Below are 26,184 nucleotides of genomic sequence, written 5' to 3'. Positions count from 1 at the left end.
GGACGCGGCGGCGGGGGGCGGGCGAGCGGGAGGGGTTAACCTGGGGGGGGCCGGGGGCAGGAGGACCCCCCCCGGAGGAGCTCTCCATCACTCCCCGCCGCTGCTCTTGCGCTGCTGGCGGCGCGTCCCTCCTCGGAGAGCAAGTTTGCCCGTCGGGGTACAACGCAGCACGTCTGGAGGAACAACCGGTGCCGTTTCTGAGCGGCCGCCTCTGCTGCTCGCTCCCCGTACCTCGGCATCTCTCTGCAGCTGAGGCCGGCAGCGTTTCTGTGCTAAGCCCGGTCTCCTTCCCTGTCCTCTGCCGAGCCGTGGAGCGATCCCTTTGGTAAAGGAAAAAGCTGCAGCTTTAGGGCCTTGCGGGATGCCGGGGCCCAGGGAACAGCTGCAGAGAGGTTCTGACAGTTGCGTTTTTGCTTACCCTCGGTGGGAGCACACGGGCTGTTCGGTATCATTGGCTGCGGGGGAGCTGAAGGGCACAGGGAGAAACGTTGCCTCAGGTTTTCTGGTAAGTTGGCGGAAAGCAGGAGGCAGCTTTTTTCTGGCCTCTGCAGTGACCGTTAGGGCAGAGGGCTCTCCTCGAGCTACAGCATCTCTGTTTGTGGAGGCGGTCCTAGGGAGCAGCAGGCCAGGGCAGGCAGCTGGTTTGGTTCTGCTGGCTGAGCAAATACCTCCCTCTCCGAGGAGCGCCCGCCCTGGGACCTCAGCTTCTCTACAGCAAGGAAGAAATGCAGCGGTCGGGTGCCTGCCCCTGCTCTCTGTGCGTCAGTTCACGGCCACCGACTGGCTGGACTTTTGCGCTAGAAAAGTGCCGAAACGGTGGCCTTGCTTTTATGGGGTCTCTCTGTAAAGGAAGCCTGTTCTCTTTTGACTTCAATGGCCTCTGTCTGATGAGTGCTATCTTGGGGCGCTCTCCGTTGCTGGAGACCACAAGGAGGGAGGTTAGCTCTGGAGTGATTCAGCAACATGTGGATATTTGGGTGCTTTTGATCCTGACAGTCTCCAGGTGCACTAGGCTGATGCAGGTAACTTGTTGCCCCTAGGACAGGGCACAGCTGAAATGAGCCTCAGAGAGCTACTGCCCTTTTTTAGTATGGATGGTCTGAAGGCACGAGCTGCATTTAAGGATGGGAGGAGGGATGGCGCCTCCGCGACAGATTTGGGATGTCTATGTGCTAGCGTTTTGCACCGGGAAGTGCTGGTTTGCTACAAGTTTGCTGCTATGTGGCTCACTGACACTTCAATGTACAATAGCCTTTTGGTTACGATCACTACAGCCAAGCAATCACCTCTGTGGAATCTCCCCCCTCTGCACCCCAAGTTTCTCTCCTGACCCATGAGCATCTGCTGGAAATGCTTTATTCAGCATGGCAGTGAGTAAAACTCTTAGGGGTCTCGGGTGTAAAGATCTGAGTTTCCTTCCTGAGAACTGACTGATTCATGAATCCCAGCAAATAGCATCTAATTCAGAGCGGACCAGGAGCTGGCAGGCATCGTAGTCACCTGCTCTCTTGGCTTGACAGTCTAGGATCCAAATGGAGTTGCTCCTTAGTATCTTGGGTAGCTAGGGTGGTCCTTTATGCTTTCTGTCAGCTAAGGTCAGCTTGGTGAGGGTGGCAATGGAACCTCTTTGCTCTACCAGCCCGTCTGGTGGCCATCCGCCCTTGCTCTCATCAGCATCAGTCTGGGTCTCTGTAGATGGAGTGGCACGTGAAAATCAAGGCAGGCATGCTCTGAAGAATGGAGATCTGCTGGGGAGACTGTTCTGGGTTCCGGTCTTGCTTTGCTGCATTTCAGGCTCAGCAGCTCAAAAATCAAAAAAGCCATGCTGAAATCTCAGTGCTGGCTTCTGTATTTTCTCAGGTGCTGGAGCCTTGCCTCCAAACCCTTAGGCAAGCTGGACTTGGTAGCAAGAGAGGCTTCACCCTTTCCACCTGGCCTGCTAGAACTGGCTGCAAACCACGCTGCCTTCTCTAAAGGATGTGACTCCTCAGGGACAGGAATTCAAGCTCCCTCAGCTGAAATTCCCAGCGTCTGGGACCCGCTGGCCTTGGCGGGCTCCCAGTGTACCAGCATACTCAAGGCCATTATGTCACATGCTCCTCATAGCTCACTTTTCATGTATGTGGCCTGTGCTGCTGCCTGCAAGATGATGTGAGGGAATTCTCTTAATTGTTTTCTGGCTTGAAAACAGGCTCCCACTGCTCCACAGTGTGAAGCACCGAGCTTGTTCAGAAGAGGAAATGCAGATCTGCTTACGTGGTCCTGTACATCTACGTTGCCAGCCCACACTACAACTGAGGCTGGTAGGAGGCTCAGTAAGCTGTCCGTAAATGTGGCGTGGGCCATGCAGTCTCTGTGAAAGGGATGAGGCCAGGGTGCAGCTGGTGACCTCCGCTGGTGGCCTCCTGGTTCGGAGAGTCACTCATGAGCAGCGTTTTACAAGGCATCGGCAGCAGCATTGTTCCCTGGCTTATCTGTCTGTAAAAGATCCGCTCGCCCGTTTGCAGCCAGCAGACCCGCGTGCTTTTTCCTTCTTTCCTAGTCTACCGCTGGAGCCACTAGGCCACCCTGCCGCGCATCATGGAGTCAACTTTCCCTTTAGAAGCCAAGTGGTAGCTCGTGCTGAGTCTCACCAGGTTCGTCGCTCTCATCTGACATCAGGGCACTGCTGAGCGGTAACGACCCGTTCTGAACTGGCCCGCTGCCACCTACTCGAGACACCATCACCTCGCGCAGTGGACACGTAAAGGGCACAATCGTTCTTTGAATAGCTGCTGGCCAAGGATGTTGCAAGCAGGGAGCTCCTGGGCAAGTCTAGGAGCCAGGAATATTGAGATCCTCTGATACGGGCTGCCTCCAATGACCCGAGTGCTCTCGTCTTGTCTGTTTACCTGTCTGAAAACTGAGCTGGGGACAGAGATGTCTGTCACGGGGGAGGCTTGAGGGAGATCAGGAATACCACGGTGATGGATAGCGCAGCTGAAGCTGTTAACTATCACTCTGCTGCCTGGAGAGGAGACTTGCTTGGTGCCTATGTGTAGAGGTGTTTGGCACTGCTTGTGCCATAAAATAGCACTGGATGCGACAGTAGCTCCTCTCCTGTGTCTGCTGAGGGACAGTGGGAGGGGGGAATTAGGACATGACCCACATTTCCAGTCCTTGGCAGAGGCAAAGAGCTCCTTTTGCTTAGAGGTTGGTGTGCTTTGTGCTGGACTGTAGGAACTGCTGCCTAACCCCAGTGCAGCTGGAGACCTGCGCATTTTGCTGAGCATCTCAAGGCATGAATTAGTTTCCATTTCTTGTTTTTTCCTAACCTGGGAATTCGGCAGTCCCAAACCTATTTGGGTCCTGACCCTTACAACCAATTAATTACTCAAAGTGGCCCAAATGTTAGCACAGGTGCCTCTAAATCCCTCAACCATGGAGTCCTGCTTGGAGCTGCTGTGATCCCCTGTGTGCAAAGTACTAAAGGTGAAAGCTGAATTCGAAGATGTCTCCAGGAAGAGTTGCTGCCTGTGCAAAGTGTGCATGAGAGAGGGAGAAGATTGTGTACCCAGATAGGCACTAAGCAGGCTGGATACCCTTTATCTCTTTCAGCTATGGGAATGTCCCGGTGCAGGCATTGAGGCTCTGCCTTGCGCTCCCTCTTCTCTCAGCTAAAGCACTTCTGAGCGTGAGCTGGGGTAACTGAGAGCAACTTTGAGCTGAGTTTCCAAACAAAACTCCCCAGGAGTAATGGGGAGAGAGGCTTTAATTAGAAAAGACCTCGAGCCTTCCGTGTGCACCAGAGACGATTGATTACAACCCACTGAGTTGCTGAAAGACACTGACTAGGTCAATGTGCTGAATGCCCTTCTTGCCTGAAGCCAGCACTGCCTCTGTGCTGTAGAGCTGGCAACTGAGTGCAGTTTTCCCTCGTCCTCCCCACCCCCTTGCCGAGGCTCCACATCCTCCCTGGCAGCTTGTCACTTCTCTGCAGATGTCTAGACAGGAGGATTCAGTGCGTGTCAGTTATGCCTAATTCATTAAAAAAACCCAAACCCTATTGAGAGCTGGGGATTCTCAGTCCTGCAGACTCAGCGCTGTCTGCGGTGCCCTGTGCTGCCTTGAGGCTAGCTCAGAGCAGATGAATTCCACCGATCGGCAGGAGCAGCGCGCGCCTCGCCCTCCCATCCGCAGCAGGGGAGCTTGGGGAATAGAAGGCAGACATGTGGTCAGGGGCAGTGCTGGCAGCGGGAGCAGAAGAGAGAGAAGTGTTTGGGGCTGAGGTGCATGCTCCTAACCTCTCCTTGCAGCTCACCCCAGTTGTGTGTTCTTGGCGTGCTCATGTCCTCCGCCGTGTCCGTCAGGAGCTGGCAGAGGGATGCAAGGTGTCCGAGTCCTCAATCTGGCTGTCTGAAACTGCCAGCTTCCTAATTCTGCTGTCCCTCCTGCCACCTCTGAAGGCAGAGCTCGTGCCAGGAATGACAGCTCCCCTTGCCACGTTAAGTCACATTTCCATCAATATTTGCAGTCCTGGCCTCTGTATAGGTGCAGCTGTAAATCAGCCATCACAGTAGCAACGACTGGACCTGCAGTTCAGAGCATCTAGTTCACTTGCTGCTCCTGAACTATTAGGTCCCTCTGCTTCCTCACACTTGCTGGATCTTCTAGGCTGAACACACAATTAACTTTATATTAAAAAGACTGAACGTGAGCTGCTGCACACTGTCAGTGTCTGTTTGAATTCCCTGGATGCAGGTAAAGTGTTACAGGGGCTGAGAAGGGACCGAACCCCGAAGTGTTGTATTGAGGGGGACAGAGTTTTCTGTCTGTATCAGTGACACTAATGTGACAGGTCCTGGTGGGGACAATTGCCTAGATTTAGTGCCTGCTTTGCGTCTGAGTCCTGGGCATATACAGCTGGATGATTTCCAACCCTCTTTGATTGTGTTTATTGTGGGGAAGGGAGCAGGAAAGGTAGGAATGCAATATATTTTGTAATGGGCAGTGCCAGGCCCTCTGAAAGAAGCAAGAATTTGGGATATCCAAGTTTGAAGTGTAAGGGCAGGTAGTGTCTATCTGCTGTAGCTTGTGAAAACAGCCCCGGCGTCTTAGACATGCCTACTGCAAGAGGATTACTGATGCAAAAGTACTCCTAGTCATCTGGTAGTTTAAAGTTTCTCTTTAAACGCGGGCTTCAGAGCCATGGACAGGGTTCAACAAAAGGGATAGCTCAGCCAAATTAACGGGGCTTCCACAAAGCAGTAAGGAAGGTGAAAATTTGCAGGCCTGCAGTGTACTCAGCTGCATCTCGGGATGCTGGTACGAGCTGTATTAGCGGTCTTACTTTGCAACAGCACAACAGCAGCTATTGTTACTGCCGGCTCAGCTGTTTGTGTCCCTTGACTGTTGAAGGGAAGGAAGAGAACACAGGAGCACATCTTCTTCCCAGCCCTGCTCCCAGGAGGAAAGAAGCTACTTGCGCTTGCGTGCACACCCTCACAGCTGGGCAGGGGCTTGCCCGTGCCCCCTTAGGCTGCCCCGGTCTAGTTCTGCCCTGAGCTTTAATGTGTATTGCGTGTTTCAGTTCTTTGGGAGAATGCTGAATTGCAGGAGGCTGCATACTGGCAAATGGCCCGTGACTCCTCTCAGAGGGGTTAAAAATAAGAATTCTGATTTCTGGTGTAGGGGAGATGGAGATGCATTTGGAAGCAGCGATTCCTGCCTGTGACTCCAGTGTCAAGCTCCTTCTTCCACAGGGGTCCGTGCTGTTGCTCTGCCCCAGGTTGAGTTTTGCTGTGCTGTTGTGGAGGGCACTGCTTTGGCTCCGCCGCTTGGAATGGAGATCTGAAGCTGCTGGGCACAAGAGTAGCACTGCCAGCAGCCCTTTCCTGCCTGGGGACAGAGCCAGAGGAGGTCTGTAGGCAAAAAAAAGACTTTGTGCCTGGGAGATGGACCCCCAACACCAAGGAAGGGGAGGAACCACTCCTCCGAAAGGGAAACTGGCAACATGGTGCCACCTTATTGACCTAGTTTGTGCTGCCTTCTGCTCTGTTGGTGCCGTGACATGCAGGGGTAGAGGTGCGTGCCAGCGAGGACTTAACGTCTTATCCTGAAGGTCTAGTGGCAGCACTTCTGTGGGAGATGCAGTGCTGTGCACAAAACAGGTCTTTGTAGCTGATTTATCAGGAAAGATATCAACATAGGGATAGGGCACACGTGGAAGTGATGGATTTAAGTATGATTGTATGTCAGACCTTAGGGCATGTCATGCCTTAGAGTAGGGGATGTCACCTTATCCACAGCAAAGACTTGTCCCCAACATCTGACCAGCTGTACAGGATGTGTCTTTGCAGTCTCCTAGCTAGCCTGGCGGACACAAAATCTCCATCCAGGCTGTCAACAAAAAGCCATTCTCCAGGGCCTTCCTGGGGAAAGGGCAGGCTCTGAACTTTCCCCTGGAGGATACTCTGTTCCCTGTTTATTGCTCAGCATGCTTCTTTTCACTCTCATCAAAATATGTTTTTTTGTGCAAAGAGAACAGACCTCCCTTTGGGCAGGGATCATTTGCATTAATTAACAGAGCTGCTATGCACGGCCACGCTCTGTCGCATAGGAGCCAAACAAACGCCTTCTTTTTTTTGTCATAACCTAAGAGTTATTACAAGTCAGCCACCGCATCCATTATAGCTGATGCGTAACACGTGCATTCATGCTGCTGCATGCTCCACAAAAGTGGGCTTGTATTTACTTCCCCCCGCTGGAGCTCTGGACACTGCTTTACTGTCTCTTGTGGTCCAGGCACTGTTCCCCATTAATTATATCTTAGCGGTGCTCCTAGACCTTCATTTCCTGGGAATGAAGTTTTACAGGAAATAAGGAATATTCAGCGCTGCCAGTGAGGCACGGTTCAGCTCAGGCACAGGGAGCAGCACAAGCAGCAGTGGGGTGTCCTTTCCCTTTTTCCCCACCGATTATATTCTGACCCGTTAAAGCAAAAGAGCTCTGATGGGAAGAAGTTATTGCAGAGCAGAGGGGACACTGGGAAGTGGGACTGAAGGGGCTGTATCCACTGCAAGCCTTGGGCCGGACCCATGCCAGCGCTCCCTGCACTTCAGGATGGAGACCTTTTCCCAAGGTGGCTGGTGGGTGGGTGAGCTGCTCTCCAGGGGAGGGATTGCTGAGGCTGTAGTGTGGCTGTAGCAAAAATCCATCAAGCAGAGCTGGTTCAGGCTGCCTGCAGCTGTGGGTTGAGTCAGCTGTGGACTGTCCCCCGGTGCGGGGATGCTCTTGGGAGCCCACTGGCAATGCAGTGGCTGGGATGGCGTCTCCCTCTGGCCCTGCTCCCTGCTCGGTCACGTCAGAGACCGAGTGACACAGCAGTGGTGTAGCTCAGGGTGCTGCACGGTGGTGTGGGCAAGGGAGGCACCCGTGGTGTTTCAGTCAAGCTCTTCAGAGCTCTGTGACGTGCATGCCAGCCCTCGCTGGTGACAGCAGGGGGGTGTGGATGGAGAGGGGAGTGAGCAATAGCTGGTCTCTACCTCTTGGCCATGGGAATCATTGCAAGGAAAGATAATGTCACCCTTGTCGCTCTCTGCATTTGTACTTGCCCAGAGTTGTGCAATGACTCAGTGGCAGGGCTGGGAAGAGAGCCCAGCACTTCTGACCCTCTTTGGAAATGCATTTGATTACTGTGATGCCAATGCATCGGCTACAGCAACCTTCAGTCTGTTGTGCCCTCTATGTCTCTTCCCTGACCACTGGAGCCGAGTTGTGTGCTACCCCCTGCCTGGCCGGGGCGGCAAACCTTTCCTCACCACCCTCCAAGAGTGCAATGAGAAGCAGTCCCATCTTCTCCCTGCTCCTCTGTCCTGTCCTGCATTGTCCCCCCTGGTCCTCCCACCGCTGTGGAGCCGGGAGCTCCCATCCTTTGCTAGCAGCGCCCAGGAGGGGCGAGGCGAGTGGTCTCAATTAGATCTGGGGCATGACTTAAATACTGATGGGGAGAAGTATGCTCAGCAGCATATTAAAAAGATAAACCAGCTCGAGCAGATCGGGAAAACCCTCAGGCTTGCAGCTAGGGAGGGGAATAAAGGCAAGAAAGCACTGTCCGTTCTCTGCCACTACACCAGGTCTGGGAAAGGAGCTCCTGAGCACAGGTAGAGATGCTAATAATTATAAACCGCCTTCATGTGGGCACCTCTCATCCAGCAGTGTCCACGCATGTGAAGTAACGTGCTGAGGGTGTCCTAGGGATGTCGCAGCTTTCTGAAAAGCTCGGCTGAGGGGTGTGGGAGGAGAAGGCCAGTTAACTCATGGGCTCTTCTTTCCTGTCCAGGGCACAATGGCATCCTACTCTCATTGCTGGAAAGCATCAACAGGCGTTGCCTTTGTTGTGTGCCTGTGAGTCCTCCCCACTGACAGAGAGATGAGGAATCTCATATCACGCGGGATGATACAAATAGAAGAGGGTATTGCAGGCTTCTCTCCTGCTCAGGAAAGATGTTTATTCATCTTTTTTCCTCCTCCAGACTCTAGTACGTGATGCAATTGCTATTTAAAAATGAATAGATGGCTGCATTCGTGGCTGAGCAGGCACAGCATGGTGGGTTTCTATTTTTAGGCTCAGAATAGCTGGCGACGTGTAGGTGTCGTGAGGAGCACAGAGGCTGAGGGGATTCTCTCGCCACAGGGATGCGGGGGCAGGCGCACGAGTGCAGCACACGGGCTTTTTTTCTTCAAGCTGCCTTTTTCTCCTGCTCCCTCCCCTTCTTCCTCCTGCTGCTCGGTCATTCTCTCTTCACTCCCCCACCTTTTCTTCGGGTGGTGCTGGCAGGGAGACAGTCAAACACCTTTTGAAACACCATGAGCAGCCTAGATGCAGACCGCATGGAAAGAGAAAACATCTTTGCACAAATAAATGCCCTTATTCCTTGATTAGGCAATTTTTGTTTTCTGCAAGCTGATCAAGTTTATACTCCTGCTCCCTGCCTGGGCTGTCCTGCTCCACACTCGGTGGCGTGTACATGTACGTGCAGACGGAGTTCTGCATCGGGTCCCAGCCGCCCGATCAGCATCTCTGTTCTTTGCTGTCTGTCCCTCCTGTCAGCCTTGTCAAACAAAAACTACCTGAAGTTCAAAGTTACCTCTTGGAAGGACAGCCAGGGTCTCAGCCGGGGCTGCTTCCAGGGAGATCTAGGAGCTCTGTTTTGCCCAAACTGCCTGCTAGGCTGGCGCAGGAACAGGAGGCTGCGGTGCTGGAGCAAGACTGTTTGGTGCAGCCTTGAGGCTGTGGTGAGGTTGGATGTGCCTGGGTAGAGGATGCTGGAGGGAAGTGGAAATCAGGATCCTGTTCCCTAATTGACCACCTGGGAATCCCCAGCCTCTGTCCGAAAAGAGGCCTGAAATACAAAATGGCAGGAAGAGTCGAATCCTAGGTCTGCAGGATTCTGTACTGGGACTGTAGAGCTCTGTGCTGCAATCACCTTTGCCCTCCGCCTTATCCTGAATTGTGTGGGCACGGGAAAGAAGCAGCTCTCTGAGCTTAACTTTTGAAGGCAGGTGTGTGCATTACAAATCTCCTAGCATCTTCTGGAAACTGGAAAGGGACAGCTACCACTCGAAGAGCTGTGGTCCATAACATCACTCTTGCCTTTTAGGATATGGGATTTCCTGGTTATTTTTTGTTTAGGCTAATCAGGGTTGTCATGTTCGCTGTCTCCAGCAGTCTATTTAAGCTGTGTTTGATCAGTGCAAGACTGGCATGCCTGGTGAGACTTCTAAGATCAATGCTTCTGCTGACATTGCATGGAAAAGCACCTTGTTAGGTGGATTTGGAGATGGTGCAACTTCAATGAAAAACCAGTGTGAGCGCATATGTTGTAGAGCAGTACCCTTCCGAAGGCAGATAAGGAGGATATTGATCCAGGGATGAACACAGCTGGGAAGCAGAGTCTCAGCATCGCTTTGCATTACTTGTGTTCTTCCAAGGACTGTCTCCTCCCCGTCGCTGGTTTATGAGCAGGATGATGTTTCCCTGCCAGGGGCTGGTTAGACAGGAGCTGTTCTTGCACAGGGTGTTTGAGCAGTGGTGGGCGTACTTGGAGGCTATGGGAATTGGCTGGGGCTAGAGCTATTCCTGCCTGGGTAATGCTTTGGTTTTCCCCTGTGTCAGTGCTGCTGAGAAGGGAAAGCCCACCATCTACCACCTGCAGCCATGGAAGGGGGTGTGCAGCTTCTCAACCGCGACGGCCACAGCATCTCCCACAACTCCAAGCGGCACTATCACGATGCCTTCGTGTGCATGAACCGCATGCGTCAGCGTGGGCTGCTCTGCGACATTGTGCTCCACGTGGGCACCAAGGAGATCAAGGCCCACAAGGTGGTGCTGGCGTCCTGCAGCCCGTACTTCCACGCCATGTTCACAAGCAAGTAGTGTCCTCTCTTCCCCATGGCCAGGGTCTCCCTGCTCTTTAAACCCTCTCTTCCCTGCAAACCCCTCCCCTTTCTGTCCTGCTCCCTATTCTCACTGCCCTACCCTATGGAAATATGATGCCTGTATAGCATCTCTGTGAGCGAGTGCAGTAATGTTCCTCATTTCGCTCCCTTCCATGAAGCCCTTCGCCCGTAACCCCCTGCACAGGTATCTTGAAGCCCATCCTGCAGACATGGACCCCATTCCCTAGAGTATACTGCTGCTTCTCCTGCTGTGGGCAGGAGACCTTTCTGGGCTGTGATGCTGGGCTGCGGAGGTGGATGCAGCTTGTTCCATGCATGGTCAAGTCTTCCTGAGGGGAAGCAATCCTGCTGTGGGACTTTGTTCATGTCTAGTATCTGTGTTGCCCCAGATGAGATGAGTGAGAGCCGCCAGACCCACGTGACGCTGCACGACATTGACCCACAGGCCCTGGAGCAGCTGGTGCAATACGCTTACACGGCTGAGATTGTGGTGGGCGAGGGGAATGTGCAGGTAGGAGCTTCCCCCCAAATCTCTCTTCTCCACAAAACCATTCTGTACGAGACTTACCTCCTGGGGGCTCTTCTCTCCCTCTGCTCAGCACTTTCAGCTGTTGTTCTGTGATGGCACCCGCACCTAGCAGCGGTCAGGGAGTTCATCTGCTCCCCTGTGCCCAGAGGTGTGGCTCCTGTGACTGCCGTGGCAGGGAATGGCTCCTCAAAGCACTATGCAGTGGCCAGGTCTAGTTCTCAGCATCTGCCATTCTCCTGCCATTTCCTGGCCCTGTGGGGAGTTACAGGTGTCCTTCTTCTTTATCTCAGTCCTGTTGGAAACAAAGAATGCTTTGTCTTCTATGTGCTTGTGTGCCTGAAGGTGCTCAGTAAGCCTGTTCTGTTGTTGACTTGCAGTGAGACGTGGGTGAAAATGGTTTCCTTGCCCTGGAAACTCTCTTTTCCCCCATTCTTTTCCACTGCCAGACACTTCTTCCTGCTGCCAGCCTGCTTCAGCTCAATGGCGTGCGGGATGCTTGCTGCAAGTTCCTACTCAGCCAGCTCGACCCATCCAACTGCTTGGGGATCCGGGGTTTTGCTGACACGCACTCCTGCAGTGACCTCCTCAAGTCTGCACACAAGTATGTCCTCCAACACTTCGTGGAGGTGTCCAAGACAGAGGAGTTCATGTTGCTGCCTCTTAAACAGGTGAGGTTCTGCTGGGAGTGTGAAGGTATGGGTGTGGCAAGGCTCTTTGTCCTCAGTCCTGAAAGGCACAGTGTGCATGTCACGAGCCCAAGGAACCTGCACTGAGGGGACAGGGTTTGGCAGGGGAACGTACCCAGATTCTGTACTTTGGTCCTCTCTGTTCAATGGAGAGACAGTACATGGGAAGAGTGCTGTCAGGGAGCGAGCTTAATCCCATGTGAAATAGGGATGGGAGGGTAGCACGGAGAATAATTGCTGTCGCTGGTGCTTGCCACATGAGCTCTGAGCACACTGCCCTCTGGGAGCACAGGCCAAGGAATAAGTCCTGGCTGCCCTGGTCACGCAGCTGTGATGTTTAATTCAGAGCCTAGCTAATGTTTCTTGCTGCTTTTCATGTGGTGCCAGTATGGCCCCTGGCTCATCACTGCCTGCAGGGTGCTGTGCTGTACCCTGGCCAGCAGGCATTCCCAGTCCTTGCTCTGCGTCACCCAACCCTGTATGGTCCCTCACCAGGATACAGACACTTCCCTTCACCCATTCTTGGGACAGTCGGGTGCGTGGCAGCAAGAGGAGGGTATGTATCTCCACTTGCTCCAGCTTCCATCGTCCTTGGCAGGTGAAGTGAGTGTGCTGGGAACAGCCAGGGCACCTGGCTCTATCCCATGAAATATTGAAGGGACGCGTGCTAGCAGTCGTCTGCCTGATCTCACTGATGTTGACTGGAAGTGTCAGGCATTGCAGCAGCTTCAGACACAGAAGGGGGGTAATGAGCCAAGGAGGATGATTGAGGGCAGAGCTGTCTCCACACCAGTGCTGCAAGGAGAGGGGAGGCACATCTGCACCTGCCTGGTTTGGGGGACCCGGTTGCTCTTTGGATCCTTCTACATCCAGTGAGAGAGAGTAGTTGTACACCAGCATCTACAGGAGACAGGGGCTCTACCTCTGGCAGTGCTGTTCTGCTGGGCCAGTTACCTGGGTGTGTGAACGTGTCCTTTCCTTCCAAACCATACCAACCGACACTTGCCCTTTCCACCCCGCTCTGCAGGTGCTGGACCTCATTTCTAGTGACAGCCTCAACGTGCCATCAGAGGAGGAGGTGTACCGGGCTGTGCTCAGCTGGGTCAAACATGATGTGGACAGCAGAAGACAGCATGTCCCCAGAGTGAGTCTGCTGGGGAAGGTGACCTGGTTCTACCCACAAGCTCTGAGTGCCTGGTCAGGGTGGATACACGGTTGAAGGAAGCTGCAGGGTGGCCAGAGGGCAGGGACAGCAGGTCCCTGGCATACCACTTCCAGTCCAGGCATAGATGAGGGTGTTGCCGAGAAAGTTCAGTCTCCCAGAGTGAAGTCCAAACTATAGACAAATCTGAGGGGCATGCCCTGTCTGACCCCTGGCAGCTTGGGCCGCGGAGCTCTGGGGAGGGTGTAGGCAGCAGGAGAGGTCAGCCCTGCCTGCAGCCTTCCTGAGCTTTCACGTGCATCCTCAAACAAAAAGCTCAGGCAAATTTGAGCAGGGACTTCTTCTAACTCATGCTTTTGTCTTTCTGCATCTGCACCTTGGAGCGTGGATCTGCGAGCCTCCTGCCTGCCAAAGGTGCAACTGGAGAAGGACATGGTTAAGCCCTTTCCTGCGGGGCTGCCAGTGCTTGGCACAGCGTGGGCACCCTCTCACGCATGCAGCCTCGCACTGCAGTAGAGGCTGTCGGTGCCTCCAGCAGCCCCGGCTTCCTGTCATCTTGCCGCTCTCATGCTTCCAGGCAGGCAGCGGGTAGGAGCAGTGGGAGGAAGCATCCCTAGGTGTCCTCCCGAAGGCTGGGACTGAGATGGGGCAGCATGAGGAAGACTCTGTCTGAGGGTTTCCCCTGGGTTTCCACCTACCCCAGGGCTTGACCCTAGAGAAGTTCTGTCTCCACCTTTGCTGGTTGTGTGCACTCAGACATCCCTCCTGTGGGCAACGCAGGCAACACGGGGCATGCTGGGCAGAGGGAGGTGGTGTCTGGGCTCTGCAGCCCTGCAGCGAGGATTGTTCCTTGTAGCACGAGCGCTGGAAGAGGACGTGGGTACTGGCAGAGGGCAGGGTGGGGATCTGGGGTGGCTATGGGACGTGTCATGGCCAGGCTGAGGGCTCCTGGCTCTGCAGAGACATTAAGGCTGAATTGCTGCATGTGCTTTGGTGCCCTTTGTCACCGGGTGCCTGTCCTGCCAAATGAGCAGGATGACATCTCCAGGTGGAGTCAGCCTTGCTAGGGTCCCTGGGGTTTATAGGGGAGATGTGGGGGCAGCACTGGGATGAACCCTTCTCACTCTGCCGATGGGGTGCAACTCCTCTCCCCCCAGCTTATGAAGTGCGTGCGGCTGCCCCTGCTGAGCCGGGACTTCCTCATGAGCAACGTGGACACAGAGCTGCTGGTACGGCATCACTCGGAGTGCAAGGACCTGCTGATCGAAGCCCTCAAGTACCACCTCATGCCGGAGCAGAGAGGCGTCCTTAGCAACAGCAGGACGAGGCCGCGGCGCTGCGAGGGGGCCAGCACTGTGCTCTTTGCTGTGGGTAAGGCCCTGCCACGCGCTCACGTACATGCGAACCCCTTCCCAGGGCCTTGGACTGTTGTTTGCTCTGTTTGCCATCCCCTGCGCAGGTGGGGGGAGCCTGTTCGCCATCCATGGGGACTGCGAGGCCTATGACACACGGACAGACCGGTGGCACATGGTGGCCTCCATGTCGACTCGCAGGGCCAGAGTGGGCGTTGCTGCCATTGGGAACAAGCTGTATGCTGTGGGCGGGTAAGGAGGGCACGGGAGCCGTGCGCAGGGAGCTGGCAGGGATGCCACCGGCAGCCTCTGAACAGAGCTGACGGTGAGAGCGGCACAGAGCTGCTCTGGGAGCAGAGATGGCCGGCAGAGCCTCCCAGGGCCAGCCTCCGGATGAAGCAATCCGGTATCTCTGGGTTGCTAACTGCAGGAGTAGCAACTGAAAACTACTTCGCTGCCCCTGCAGTTCCGAGCAGTGAATTTGCTAGCTCTCTGTTTGGTGGCGGCTACGTCCTGGACTTGGTGCTTTTTCCTCCCATTTGCCTTAGCCCTGTGCTGCAGGCTGTTAAGAGCCTGCTAACTCCCCGGCCCACATCTGCCCTAGTGTGGGGGGGCCCTCTGAGACCTGCTTTCTTTGCAGACCACCAGGAGAGCTCAGCTAAGGGCTCTGCACTTTCGGCAGGTGCTTTAGTGCGCTCTGTCTTGAGGAAGCTGGGCAGGGGGGAGAGGGGAGGGGTGGTGACAGGGACCCAAGGCTCTTGGTCAGCTCCAGAGCTGTAGGACCAGCCCACAGCCTCACCTGCAATCCAGGCTTCCCAGCTCTTACATGTTCTCCCTTTTTCTCCCTACAGCTACGATGGGACCTCTGATTTAGCCACGGTGGAGTCCTATGATCCTGTCACCAATTCCTGGCAACCTGAGGTGTCCATGGGCACCAGGAGGAGCTGCCTGGGTGTAGCAGCACTTCACGGGCTTCTCTATGCTGCTGGGGGGTACGATGGGGCCTCGTGCCTGAACAGGTAGGGGATTGCCTTGCTACAGGCTCCTCCACTGCTCTTGCATGCACTTGGCGCTGGGTGCCTGGGGAGCCCACAAGGCCTGCTCCTGACAGATGGACTGGCCCCAGAGTAGATGTCTTGCAATCCAGCTCTGTCTTCCAGTGTCTTTGGCGCAGGCAAAGTTTCTTCAGGGGGAAAAAACATTTTGTAGCCCTGTGCCACAACAGAACATAGCCTTTGTCAGTTCTTCCCTCCATTTCCCCTGTCTATTCCCAAGCTTCCTTGGGAGCTGCCCCTGAGGGCCTGTGTCAAAGAGCTTTGACCTGGGCTTTGCCAGTGTCACACCTTATGTTCCTGTGTCCCTGCCTGCTGCAGCGCAGAGCGGTACGACCCTCTGACAGGCACCTGGACATCCATCGCTGCCATGAGCACCAGGAGACGCTACGTCCGGGTGGCAACGCTAGGTGGGTGATGGCATGAGGACCTGACTGACTTCTGTGCAGACTCTCTCTTGTATTTCTGGGGGTTCCTTTTGATGTTCTTCTGTTCTAATTCCTGCCCCTTCTTCCTAGATTCCCTAGCTGTGAGTCCGGGTAGCCCAGCCATTCCTCTGCCATGTCCTGACATGCTCCCTGCCTCTGCCCTCCTCCTTAGTCTTCTTAGTAGTTGCGTTTCATCACATTCTGGAGGCAACTCCTTAGGGGACCCACAACTTGTTCCTCAGCTCCTTTGTGCCTTTTCTACTTTGGAGCAAGAGGGCTGGCTGTGGATGATCACCTATCCCTGGAAAGGAAGAGACAACCTTATTACTCCTTCATTATGAAAGCAGGACAGTCCTTTTACTGATGATCCAAGCAGTAGTGCCGGGTCAAAACTGTCTCTACCAGGGGTGTCACAACATTAGGTGCAATGATGCGATGTCTCTTGACTCCATTGAATGAGTTCTGTCCTTAAGGAGGATGCAGCGTGAGAATTGGCCACTTCATTGTTTAGTGCAGCTATAGGGTTAATGCAAGTACCACCCTCCACCCTAGCAGGTGCTGGACCTCCCTGGGGATGCCAGGGTAGCATGCTGCTCCCCACTGTCCCAGGAACTGCTGTGCCGTGTCCCTGTGGTGCCTCTCCCCTGCCCTGTTCTCTGTTTCAGCTCTCGGTGCTGACTCAGAGGTTCCCTCCCCTCCATCACCAGCTCATACCCTCCGCCTGCCACGGCCTTTATTGGCGTTCCCCTGCTCCAGCCTCTGCTGCTAAAAATAACCCATTGCTCTGGCGGGGAGCACTTACAGCTCCCATAATGAGGAGGTCAAGAAGCGGCAAGCGAACAAGCTCTTTGGGAAGCTTGCAGTGTGGCAGAGAAATTGCCTGATGAATATTTCACAATGCTCCATGCTGCAAGGGGAGGGGGAGCTGGGGGAACCCTGCTGAGAGGAGCTTGGCTGCCTGGGGAGCGGGAGGCACTGCGGCTCAGCTGATACCTATAGGGGCACCCTGTGCAAGAGTTGTGGGAGGCTGTGCTGGGACTGGGGTCATGCTCTTTAGCTAACTCCTGTGCATGTGTGACTGTCTTTGCAGAAGGCAACCTCTATGCTGTCGGGGGATATGACAGCTCATCCCACTTAGCCACGGTAGAAAAGTATGAGCCCCAGGTAATACAAGAGAGAGCATGCCTGGTAACCCTTTTCCTTCTCCCCTCCTGATGGGTGCCTGAAAGAGCCCTGCAGAAAGCTGAGGGCCGCACAAGTTGCTAGAGAACTTAGCAGACAGTGGGAGATCAGCTATGCGTGGTCTGTTAGCAAACCGCTGCCATAGCTTAAGACGTGACCACTTCCTAGCAGAGTATTGCAGCAGCAGTGGAGCAGAAGGTGTGCCCACATGAGCCTGTGCAGCATGGACCTGCCTGCCTCCTTGGAGACTTAAGCCACCATGCATGACTATGAGATGGAGTGGGTATCAGCCCCCTCCCCAGCTCTTCTGCAGGGGCAGAGTATCTGGGGTGCAGTCGAGAGCAAAATGAGCCAAAGCTCATCCATGCGGGCTCCAAGATATCTCTTTGAGATTTTCAACCACCAGAACACTCTCTATCCCCATTGCCTGTAGGCCAGCTCAAGTTCTCTAGGAAAAACAGTTCTTGTTCCTGCCCTGAGCTGTTTCCAGCTTCCAGCTGAAGTCCTTGCTGCATGCACATCCAGAGCGGTTAGCGGGGATTGTGGCAGGCTGGGGACACGTGTTGGGCCTGGGGTCTGACAGCTCTGTTTGAGCAGGCTAGATCACTGCAAAAAGATCAAAGAGAAGGTCCTGGAGTTTTTTCATGAGCTGTAAAGCCACAGTCATGACTTGTACAGATTTGAAATAGATACAGCTCAACCCCCATGACTGGGCTGGGATTCAGCTGTGACGTGACTGGTGGCCTGGCACAGAGATCTCTGTGCTCAGGCCCCTGGGATGGCAGGACTCCGGCCAGCTGCGGCTGTGCTTTCCTGAGCCAGTCGGCAGAGGTCTCTCCTGGGGCCTGCAGCTCTTCCTGCGGGAGAGTTGAAGGGAAAGAACTGGGGTCCCCCCAAAAGTCTTTTCAGGGGAGGACCGTTATGTCAGGAGCTGTGTGGTTAGAACAGGACTGATATCATGGGACTGGGTTGGCAGGGGTACATTGAAAATGGCTTGTACATCTGGCTGACAAACAAACATTGCCTCTTCCCAGATCAACACCTGGACGCCCATTGCCAATATGCTAAGCCGCCGGAGCAGCGCAGGAGTGGCCGTGCTGGAGGGGATGCTCTATGTGGCTGGCGGCAATGATGGGACCAGCTGCCTTAACTCTGTTGAGCGCTACAACCCCAAAACCAACACATGGGAGAGCGTGGCGCCCATGAACATCCGTAGGTAAGGAGCTCTGCCCCTGCCACACTCCCGAGCTGCAGGGGAGCCTCAGCCGCTGCAGTCGGGAACGGGGAACCCATCTCACAGAGAGCCTTGCCTTGCTTGGCACTGCAAACCGTAAAATGCAGACCGTGCCCCAGGGCCTGGCTAACGCTGCAGTTGGCTGGCTCTGTGCTGCTTGCACAAAGGCAGCCCACGCTCCCTGCTGCACTGCGAGGGACTGGCGCGTGTGTGCCAGGAGGGCAGGGCAGGGATGTTCTGCAGCAGGCGTTTCTGCAGAGGGATTTATTCTCAGCAGTCTGTGTGGCTGTAAAGAACCAGGTGGTAATAGCTGGCTGAGGCCGTGTAGGAGATGTTGCTGGGCTGCGGGAGGATTTAAGGCTTGGAAGTCCAAGGATTTTAGGCTCCTTGGGCCTGTTATTTAGAGGTGGCACTTCTGCAGTGGGAGGAGGGTATCAGAGTGAAGAGGAAGATCTGAGGCTCTATACTGCGCTCTGCCACTGACTGACTGTTTGAGCCCCAGTAATTCATTTTCATTGGGTATTTGTGAGGCTGGGCACTCCTTTTTGCGGGGTGACAGAGCTCTGGCCAGTTCATCTGAGGTGCTGAGCTCCCCTACACCCCACATATGCTGTGTTCAAGCCTCACACCCCTGTGGTCTCTGCATGGTCATTCCAGGAGCACCCACGACCTGGTGGCCATGGATGGGTGGCTGTACGCAGTGGGTGGCAATGATGGGAGCTCCAGCCTAAACTCCATCGAGAAGTACAACCCCCGTACCAACAAGTGGGTAGCAGCCTCGTGCATGTTCACACGCCGGAGCAGTGTGGGGGTGGCTGTGCTGGAACTCCTCAACTTCCCGCCCCCCTCCTCGCCCACCCTGTCAGTGTCTTCGACGAGCCTTTGACAAAGAATCAGGACCTACCTTACCTCAAGGGGACAGGGGTGCCTGGCGGAGCGCTAGGCCAGCGTGGCCCGCCCCACAGGGCAGCCGGTCGCTGTAGGAGGAGAGCGAAGGTACCAGCTGCTGCCTCCAGCCCCAGCACTCCTGCGAACGCCCGGAGCCATCCCCACTCTTGGTGCACACATCGGATCGGCACGACCACAGCAGTTAGAAATGTGCTTCCTGGATGAGCACCCTCCTTCTAGAGGGCGAGGGGAGGGGGTGCTCTCTGCTCCGTTCAGACTCATCTCACCACTCACCCAAAGGGCGTATATTTTCTTTGGGGAGGGGAAACTTTAAACCATTGCTGCTTCTTGGATTCACGTGATCCAGCTGGTGCCACACATACGAGCACAGCCAGCCTTGGAGGCTTCCAGGAGTCCTGTGGGGTGGCAGAGGTGGACAGCACTCCTCCCAAGGACATGGCTGAATGTGCAACCGTTCCTCTGAATGTCACTGTAGCCAAACTCTTTACCAAGCCTGTTGTGCACTGTTAAAGACTCTGAGGCCACTGTATGGTTCTCAATGGTGTCTAATTGATGCCTTAAAATACACAAACAAAAGAAGCCCAGCTAAGGGACAGGGCCTGGAGGAGGTGAGGTTTGGAGACAAAACTGGATGCAGCATCCTGAACCCTCCAGTGTTTCCATACTCAGCCGGCCCCACCTCATTCAGTACGATCCCAGCTGACCATTGCTTTGGGGAGTCCCCAGCCAGGCAGATGGGTTGAATGACCTTGTTTGCATCCATGCCGTTGCTGTCCCAGGTTCAAGTGATCGTGCGGCTGCCTGCTCTCTGCACGTGGTCCTGGTTCACAGTTTGGCTGGGAATGGATCAGCCCGTTTGCTGTTCCCCTCTCTGCAAAGCAGATTCTGGGTTTATGGAAAGGTATTGGTTCTTAAACAAGAACAGTCCAGCCTTCTAAATGAGGAGGATCGCCTGGCGTTACTTTTTTGGGTGTTAATTTTTTGCCTTTTTTTATTTGAATGCTAATATTTTAATTTTTAATGAGTTCATATCCCTTTATTTTTTACGCTATCCCGGTATTCCCCATCCCATCTGCTTTTAAGGCAGCAGAAGGGATGCAATTACTTTTCTCATTTGTTGATGAGATGATGACTGTGTCCTGGAAGACGTTCTCTATAGATGTGTGGGGGTGTGTGCATGTGTGAGATACCGTATGTACAGTGAAAACAGCATGGAAGGGACCATTTGCAATTAGTGACTCCCTGGCAATTAAGCAACCACTTTAACTAAGTAAAGGTTGAATAAATTAGTACTGTAAGTCACAGGCCTGTCCTAGACCCACCTGTGCTATGGAACCTCTTGGGTGGTGTTTTCAGTGCGTATGCTGTAGGGTGTGTGTATGAGCCTTGAACTGAGACATATTATCAGGTGTTCTCCACATTATAGAGGAATGACTCAACCACTGGTACCTCAATAGTGTTCAAATGTAGCACTGGAAATATGGTCTAACTGTTTGTTTTGAACTAATTCCTTTATCCTTTTCCCCCGCTCCTTCTCATTTCTCGTTTACAGAGTTCAGATTTCACTTGTGATGGTATTTGTTGGCCTAAATTTTCAAGTGGCTAGGGATTTCTTCTTTTCTCTTTTCTTTGGGGTGAAAGGAGAGTTTGAGATTAGACACGGACTCCCCAACTTAAGACAATTTTTACGGCGATCTGATTTCTCCTGGACAGGTGCCTGCATGTTTTACAAGCCCACTTACAGTGCCTAACGTTGGACACCTGAAATTACCAGCAGCTTCTGAAAATCTGGGCTGCTTCTCCCCCCAGCCTCTCCCCAAGGACAGTCTGGGCTTCTCAGGCTGAGGAGGCCTTTTTGGCTTTTAGAACAGACTCTAAATCTGCTTTTCATTCCCCTCTCACTTGCCAAGCCTCTGCCCCAGCCTGTCACAGCTCGGCAGCTCTCCCATTCCTCTGCATTCCAGAGGACCCTGCAAATGTCCAGGCTCTGCTCGTGCAGGTTGCCTCTTGGTCAACGTGGCGGTAGGGCTGCCCTAAGTAGGTCACACGAAATCTGCTTTGTTCGAAGTAACGATGAAACCGGTGAAGTCTGCTCTGTTACGTGAGTGTGCATGCGTGTGCCTACGCGTGAGCCAGGTCTCAATCCTTTTCGTCCCATTCCTGTAAGCAACATCAGGATTTTAGTCTTGTGCTGGACTCGTATCGACCAGCGCATTAGGGGTGCCCCTGGCTCTAGGGTCCTCTTTGAAGAAGGATCAGCCTAAAAGCCCCACGGCTGTGTCAAGTGAAAGGTGCTGGTGCTGGGCCTTGGCCTGACGTGCCGAGGTCCTGCCGAGGCCTCTGTGTGAGGAATGGTGTAAGGACAGCGGAGCCCAGCCAGCCTGCTGAAGGGAGTACTGTACGACAAGGAGGGGCAGTGCAGGGCCAGAGAGGAACTGCTGAAGGGAGAAACAGGGCTGATTTCAAACAAGGAATGGGTCGTTATAGCAGTGGCTCAGCTTCTGGTCCAACTGTGGCTGCCATAGCGTGAAGGGGGGCTGCTGCCTTGGGGGGCGGCAGGCAGGCAAAACCAGAGGGGAAGCGAGCAGTGTAGCAGGCTGAGGATAATTTTTGTGCCATGTGCCCTTGGCCCCAGTTGTAATCTTTAGCAATTTACACTACAAATGGCGTGCAATGCTGTCCTGCCTCTTGAGGATCAGGGAAACAGGCAGCGTGACTCCTGTCACCCGCCGGTTGGGTCCTGAGCAATATCACCTCTGAGCCTGTCCTGCAGAAACCTGGGGAGGAGGGAGCCTTTTGCGTCTCTGATGTACTAACTATGCAGGTGCTCGCTGCTTTCCTGTAAAGGAGAAAGAAGGAAGGAAAGGGCAAAATAGTTTCCCAGCAGCTTGCGGGGGTCCAGAGCACCCCGACCCACACTGTGTGGACACGAGGTGTCAGCATCTGCCCTGGGAGATCCCAGGGTGGAATTGCTTCTGGTGCTGCACATCCCTTGCTGAGCTGGAGGCCTCGAAGGGGATGTGCGTCTGTGTCTGTCTGTCTGTGCGTAGTACCCTATCTGAGGGGAGGAGAACTGTCAACTGTGTGTGGCTTTTCTGCCAGTTTTACTTAGTGGTGTCTCACCCAAAATGTTATTTGTACGATTTACCATGTGAGCTTTTCCCAGCGGAGGAGCATCCCTCAGCGGGTGGCTCCAGGCTGTGTGTTGATGTGTTTTGCCCAGGGACCCCGGTGTCAGTCTGCAGTGAGACGGCAAGGCTAGGCAGGAGCCCTTGCCCCGACGTGGGGGCAGAGGTTCGCTTGGCCTTACTGGTAGGCAGACCCGGTCTACTCCATGTCAAACCGTCGTCACTTTTGATTTCTCTGTAAGTTATCTGACTTATTTATGTGGAACTCTGTTTCTCTGAATTTTTTGCACTACATGGGATTGGGGAGGGGATACAAGCAATAGAAACCAACATGTACAATAAAGACGTTTTCTTGAATACCGGATCCTGCCTCTCGCATCCTTCCTTTTCACTTCTCTGGCCCCACTCTGTGGAGGCAGGGAGCTGCTCTCTGTATTGCCCTGTGCAGAGGTGGGGAAGAAGCCCCGGGCAGAGGGTGCGCGTGGCAGGCTGCTGCGCAGGCTGCTGTGCATCTGTGCCTGAGCAGCCACCGTTGAGATCTCACCTGCCTGGGTGCAGCCACTCCAGGCTTCGAGGCGTTTGTGCAGAACAGGGACAGGCACCCATCTGGAGGCCACTTCGGACTGGCCCTGCCATTGTGGACGTTAATAGAGGAGGCCAGAGGAGCCAAAGCCAGCTTTGAAGGAACTGCTGCACCACAGGTGAGCTAAAAGGAGCGGCTCTTAGCCCGGGTCCCGGCCCCACGCTCAGCTGGCTCGTGCCAGCTGCCTGGCTGGGGAGGTTGCTGTCCTGTGGACAAGGTGCTTCGTATTCCCAGAGAGGGTGCTGTGCTGGGGCCGTCTGCCGCTCTATGCACCTTCACCCTACCCCAGAGAAAGAGCAGGGCAAAGATGCTGATGGTGTTGGAGACAGCTGGGAAAAGCCCAGCCCAAGGCACAGGGGCTTTAGAAGCAGACTGATTTACACCTTTCCCTGCCGTTAAATTCTAATTTGGTCTCCCTGGGACTCCCAATCTCCAGTGCTGTTGACAGCTTTCCCCTGCAGTGGAAATGAAAACCAGATGAGAAACATTCTCCTTTACCTCCAGCTGCCACATGCATCTTGCCTGGGGGCAGGTGTTGCCTGGGGGCAGGCGTAGCTGGTTGGCCCCATTCAGCAGCGGGGGGGCTCTGCAGCAGATCAGATCTGCCTTCACTAGCTGCTGCCGGTCACTGCTGCCTGTGGGGGAAATACTAAGCCCATTTCACGGTGGTGGGGGTGCAGGGAGTGAAAAAGAGCAATGCGAAGCTGCATGGCCACATCCCACGGGGCCTGAAAGGGAACTTTCCCGTGTGTGTGTACTGCAAGCCCTGCAGTTAAGCCACGGTGCTGTACAGTAGGCATGCCAGACTTGGCTATAGCCCTGCCGTGTCCTCTTTCTTGCTGCTCTCTAGGCTCTTGCTTCTGTTTCGGGCTTCTATAAATAACTACCGTGCTGTAAAAGTCTTTCCAAAGCCTGGAGCCTAACCGCTTCCCCACCCAGTTTGGGCCCTCCTGGAAGCAGAGCAATGGGGGTCCGGGAGGGCAGTTTGCCCTGCAAGCCCGTGTGCCCAGCACGTGAAGAGAGGGAGCCGTCCCCAGCCGCCAGTCACACCTGGCCCTGCCAGCCGTGGTGGTGTCACTGGTGTCCCGGTGAGCAAGATGATGCATATTTGCAGGACCTGCAATAACAGCAGGGGAGAGGCAGTTTTATCACTATTTTGAGCTGTAAGGTTTTATTTAGAACAAACCTGTTGGAGGAACAGCACATTTCTGGTCACAGTGCTGACCATGTCAACCATGGATCTTCAGAGGAATCATACTTTTCCTGAATAAAACACAGTTGTTGCTCTTTGCTGTAATTTTTGGTCTCTGCCAGGAGGTGCTGGGATGTGGCTTTGCTGTTGGATAGTTGTTTCACAGCTGTGCAGAGAGAACAGAGCTTGCAGAAGCACCCTGCCATAAAAGTTACGGAGTTTCTGATCGGGGCCCCCTGGAGGGGTGTCCTGTTGCTTTTGCTCGGCCATGAAGGGTTAATGGATTATACAAGACAGAAAGGGGAGGGGGATAAAGAGGCTGTTTTTAAATGTCAAAGATGTGGAGGCCTTTTAGAAATTTTATGGCATGTCTTTATCAGCAACCCTCTCTGGGCAAGTGTTGCCTGACTGTACAATTACCTCTTTGGGGATATGTTGATTTTGTTACTGCAGGGTGACTTCAATTCCAAGACAAGGCAGACGCAAATAGAGAGAGCCTAACAAATCCAGTATGTCTGTAAGACCTCACATAGCAAATCCCAGTTTGATTCAAACAGATTTTCTAGGAAAACATCCTCTCCTGGTTTTAAAAAATCCCTTGTTGAAGAAGCCATCACAGCCCTCTGGAAGTTGTTCCGGTAAGAAATAACCTTTCCTGTTAAAAATGCATGCCTTGTTCCTAGGTTCAACTTGTCCCGCTTCACTTTCTCTCCATCTCTTCTTGTTACCTCTTTGCCAGCCGGCTGTCGCAGGTCTGTTCTCCGTGCAGGCGCTTCCAGCCTCACTGCATCCCTGTAGCCTCTCTGCTACCGTAGCAAGATGGAGCTGCTGGGCTGTCCAGACTGGAAACAGTCTGGAGGCAAAACCTGCTCCCTGGAGCAGCCGGCAGAAACGCTCTTCCCAGAGAACGGTCCCTGTTCACAGTTGCTGTTGGCTCTCCCTGGCTGGCCAGTCTGTAACAGATTTGTGGCTCTTACAGTCTTTGTGGTGTTTCAGAGTCTTACTAGAAAGTTGCGTAGATGTGTCACATCACGTGCTTTATAGTAATTTCTTAGATCAGCACTAATATTAACTAAATCTGATTTTTTTTTTCAAATGTGGTAGCAATTAAATTAGTTTGACAAGATCTAATTTCCATAACTCTGAGTTGATTTGTATTAATTATATTCTCCTTCAATTCTTAAAGTTAATCAAACTCCCTAACAGCTGTTACATCATTTTCCTAGGAATCAGTGTCAACTGACAAACCCATAATTAGCGGGATGGTCTTCTTTACCCATTGAACTATTGGTATCCCCATTAACTTACGCAATTTCTTTGCAAATTCCATGGTCCTGCAAGACTTACCGCAAATGAACAGCAGCGATCCAAGACTTTTGTTGTTCAGGTCTTGTAAAACTCTTGGTTATGAATTCTCTGGACCTTCTGATCCAGACCATCTAAGTTTTGTGTTTGCTTTTTAACAGCCACCTGCAGTACCAAGGAATGACGAGGCTTTTGTCATTTCCTATGACTCTACTGCCTGTTTTTTTCAATCCATAGAACAGAAATATTTATTCTGCACCTACCTTTTGTATTGTCATTAACTACTCAGTATTATTATTTCTATTTCCCCACAGTAAGGGACTCATATCATGGTCAGGAATCTTTGGTTTGCCTCCTTCTAAAACATTTCTTCTAAAAATATCCCTTTAGTTTTGCTGGTCATACACATCTCCTTTTGGCCTTTGCTTCCTTTATCAATTTTCCATAATTCCCAGATTTCAATATACATTAGCTTTCCCCTGTTTGTTTGTTATATTTTTATACTGTTTGTTTCACTTCACCTCTAATCCAGGCTGGTTCTTTTTAACTAATACAACTGTTCCGAGTGCAGCCTTTTGAGCACCTCCTCGGAGAATGCTTAAACAATAATCGCCGACACGATCTTTCTGCATCCTTTTTTCTTCTGGCTGAACTGAACAGTCATCGATTTCCTTTTGGAAAAACGCTCCAGATGCATTTATTAGGGGCTCCAGCTTCGTCCTGTTTGCTGGTAAGAAATGTTAGTGTGCTGCGGTCGCTCACTGCCTCTAAGCACCGCCGGGTTTTTAATTCTGCGGTTAATTCCTCTTTACGGGGAAAATGAGGTCGAAGACTGGATTCGCCCACCTTGAGGGCAGCGTTTTGTTAATGGGGAAATCCCCAAGCTCGAAACACTTCTCGTAAGAGGAGACGGGACCCGGCAAAGAGAGAAGAGGCTCTCGGGGAGGCGGCAGGGACCCCGCCCGCCTGGCAGCCCGCAGCCGGGCTCGCCCGGGAGCCCTC

At 53.5% G+C, this 26,184-nt stretch overlaps 2 protein-coding genes across 2 annotated transcripts in view; one reads left to right on the top strand and one right to left on the bottom strand.

The window, feature by feature from the left end:
• The window catches only part of NOC2L (NOC2 like nucleolar associated transcriptional repressor), a 55,299-nt gene extending 55,060 nt beyond the window's left edge, over positions 1-239 (bottom strand). The window contains exon 1 of the mRNA XM_009274244.1: positions 232-239. Within this exon, the coding sequence (XP_009272519.1) occupies positions 232-239 (8 nt within the window). The remainder of the gene's footprint in view (positions 1-231) is intronic.
• Positions 240-10,198: 9,959 nt separating this feature from the next.
• Positions 10,199-18,951, top strand: KLHL17 (kelch like family member 17). Its single transcript, XM_009274198.1, has 11 exons — positions 10,199-10,409; positions 10,830-10,951; positions 11,416-11,637; positions 12,683-12,799; positions 13,975-14,188; positions 14,277-14,421; positions 15,021-15,188; positions 15,543-15,631; positions 16,740-16,813; positions 17,866-18,047; positions 18,723-18,951. Exons 1-11 carry the CDS (start codon positions 10,199-10,201, stop codon positions 18,949-18,951), a joined length of 1,773 nt encoding a protein of 590 aa, XP_009272473.1.
• The last annotated feature ends 7,233 nt before the right edge of the window (positions 18,952-26,184 follow it).

This window comes from Aptenodytes forsteri, unplaced genomic scaffold (genome assembly GCF_000699145.1).
Source record: "Aptenodytes forsteri isolate BGI_AS27 unplaced genomic scaffold, ASM69914v1 Scaffold16, whole genome shotgun sequence".
In the NCBI taxonomy this organism is placed as follows: Eukaryota; Metazoa; Chordata; class Aves; order Sphenisciformes; family Spheniscidae; genus Aptenodytes; species Aptenodytes forsteri.
The sequence above is the reverse complement of the archived record's forward strand: the minus strand, read 5'-3'. Positions and strand labels throughout refer to the sequence as shown.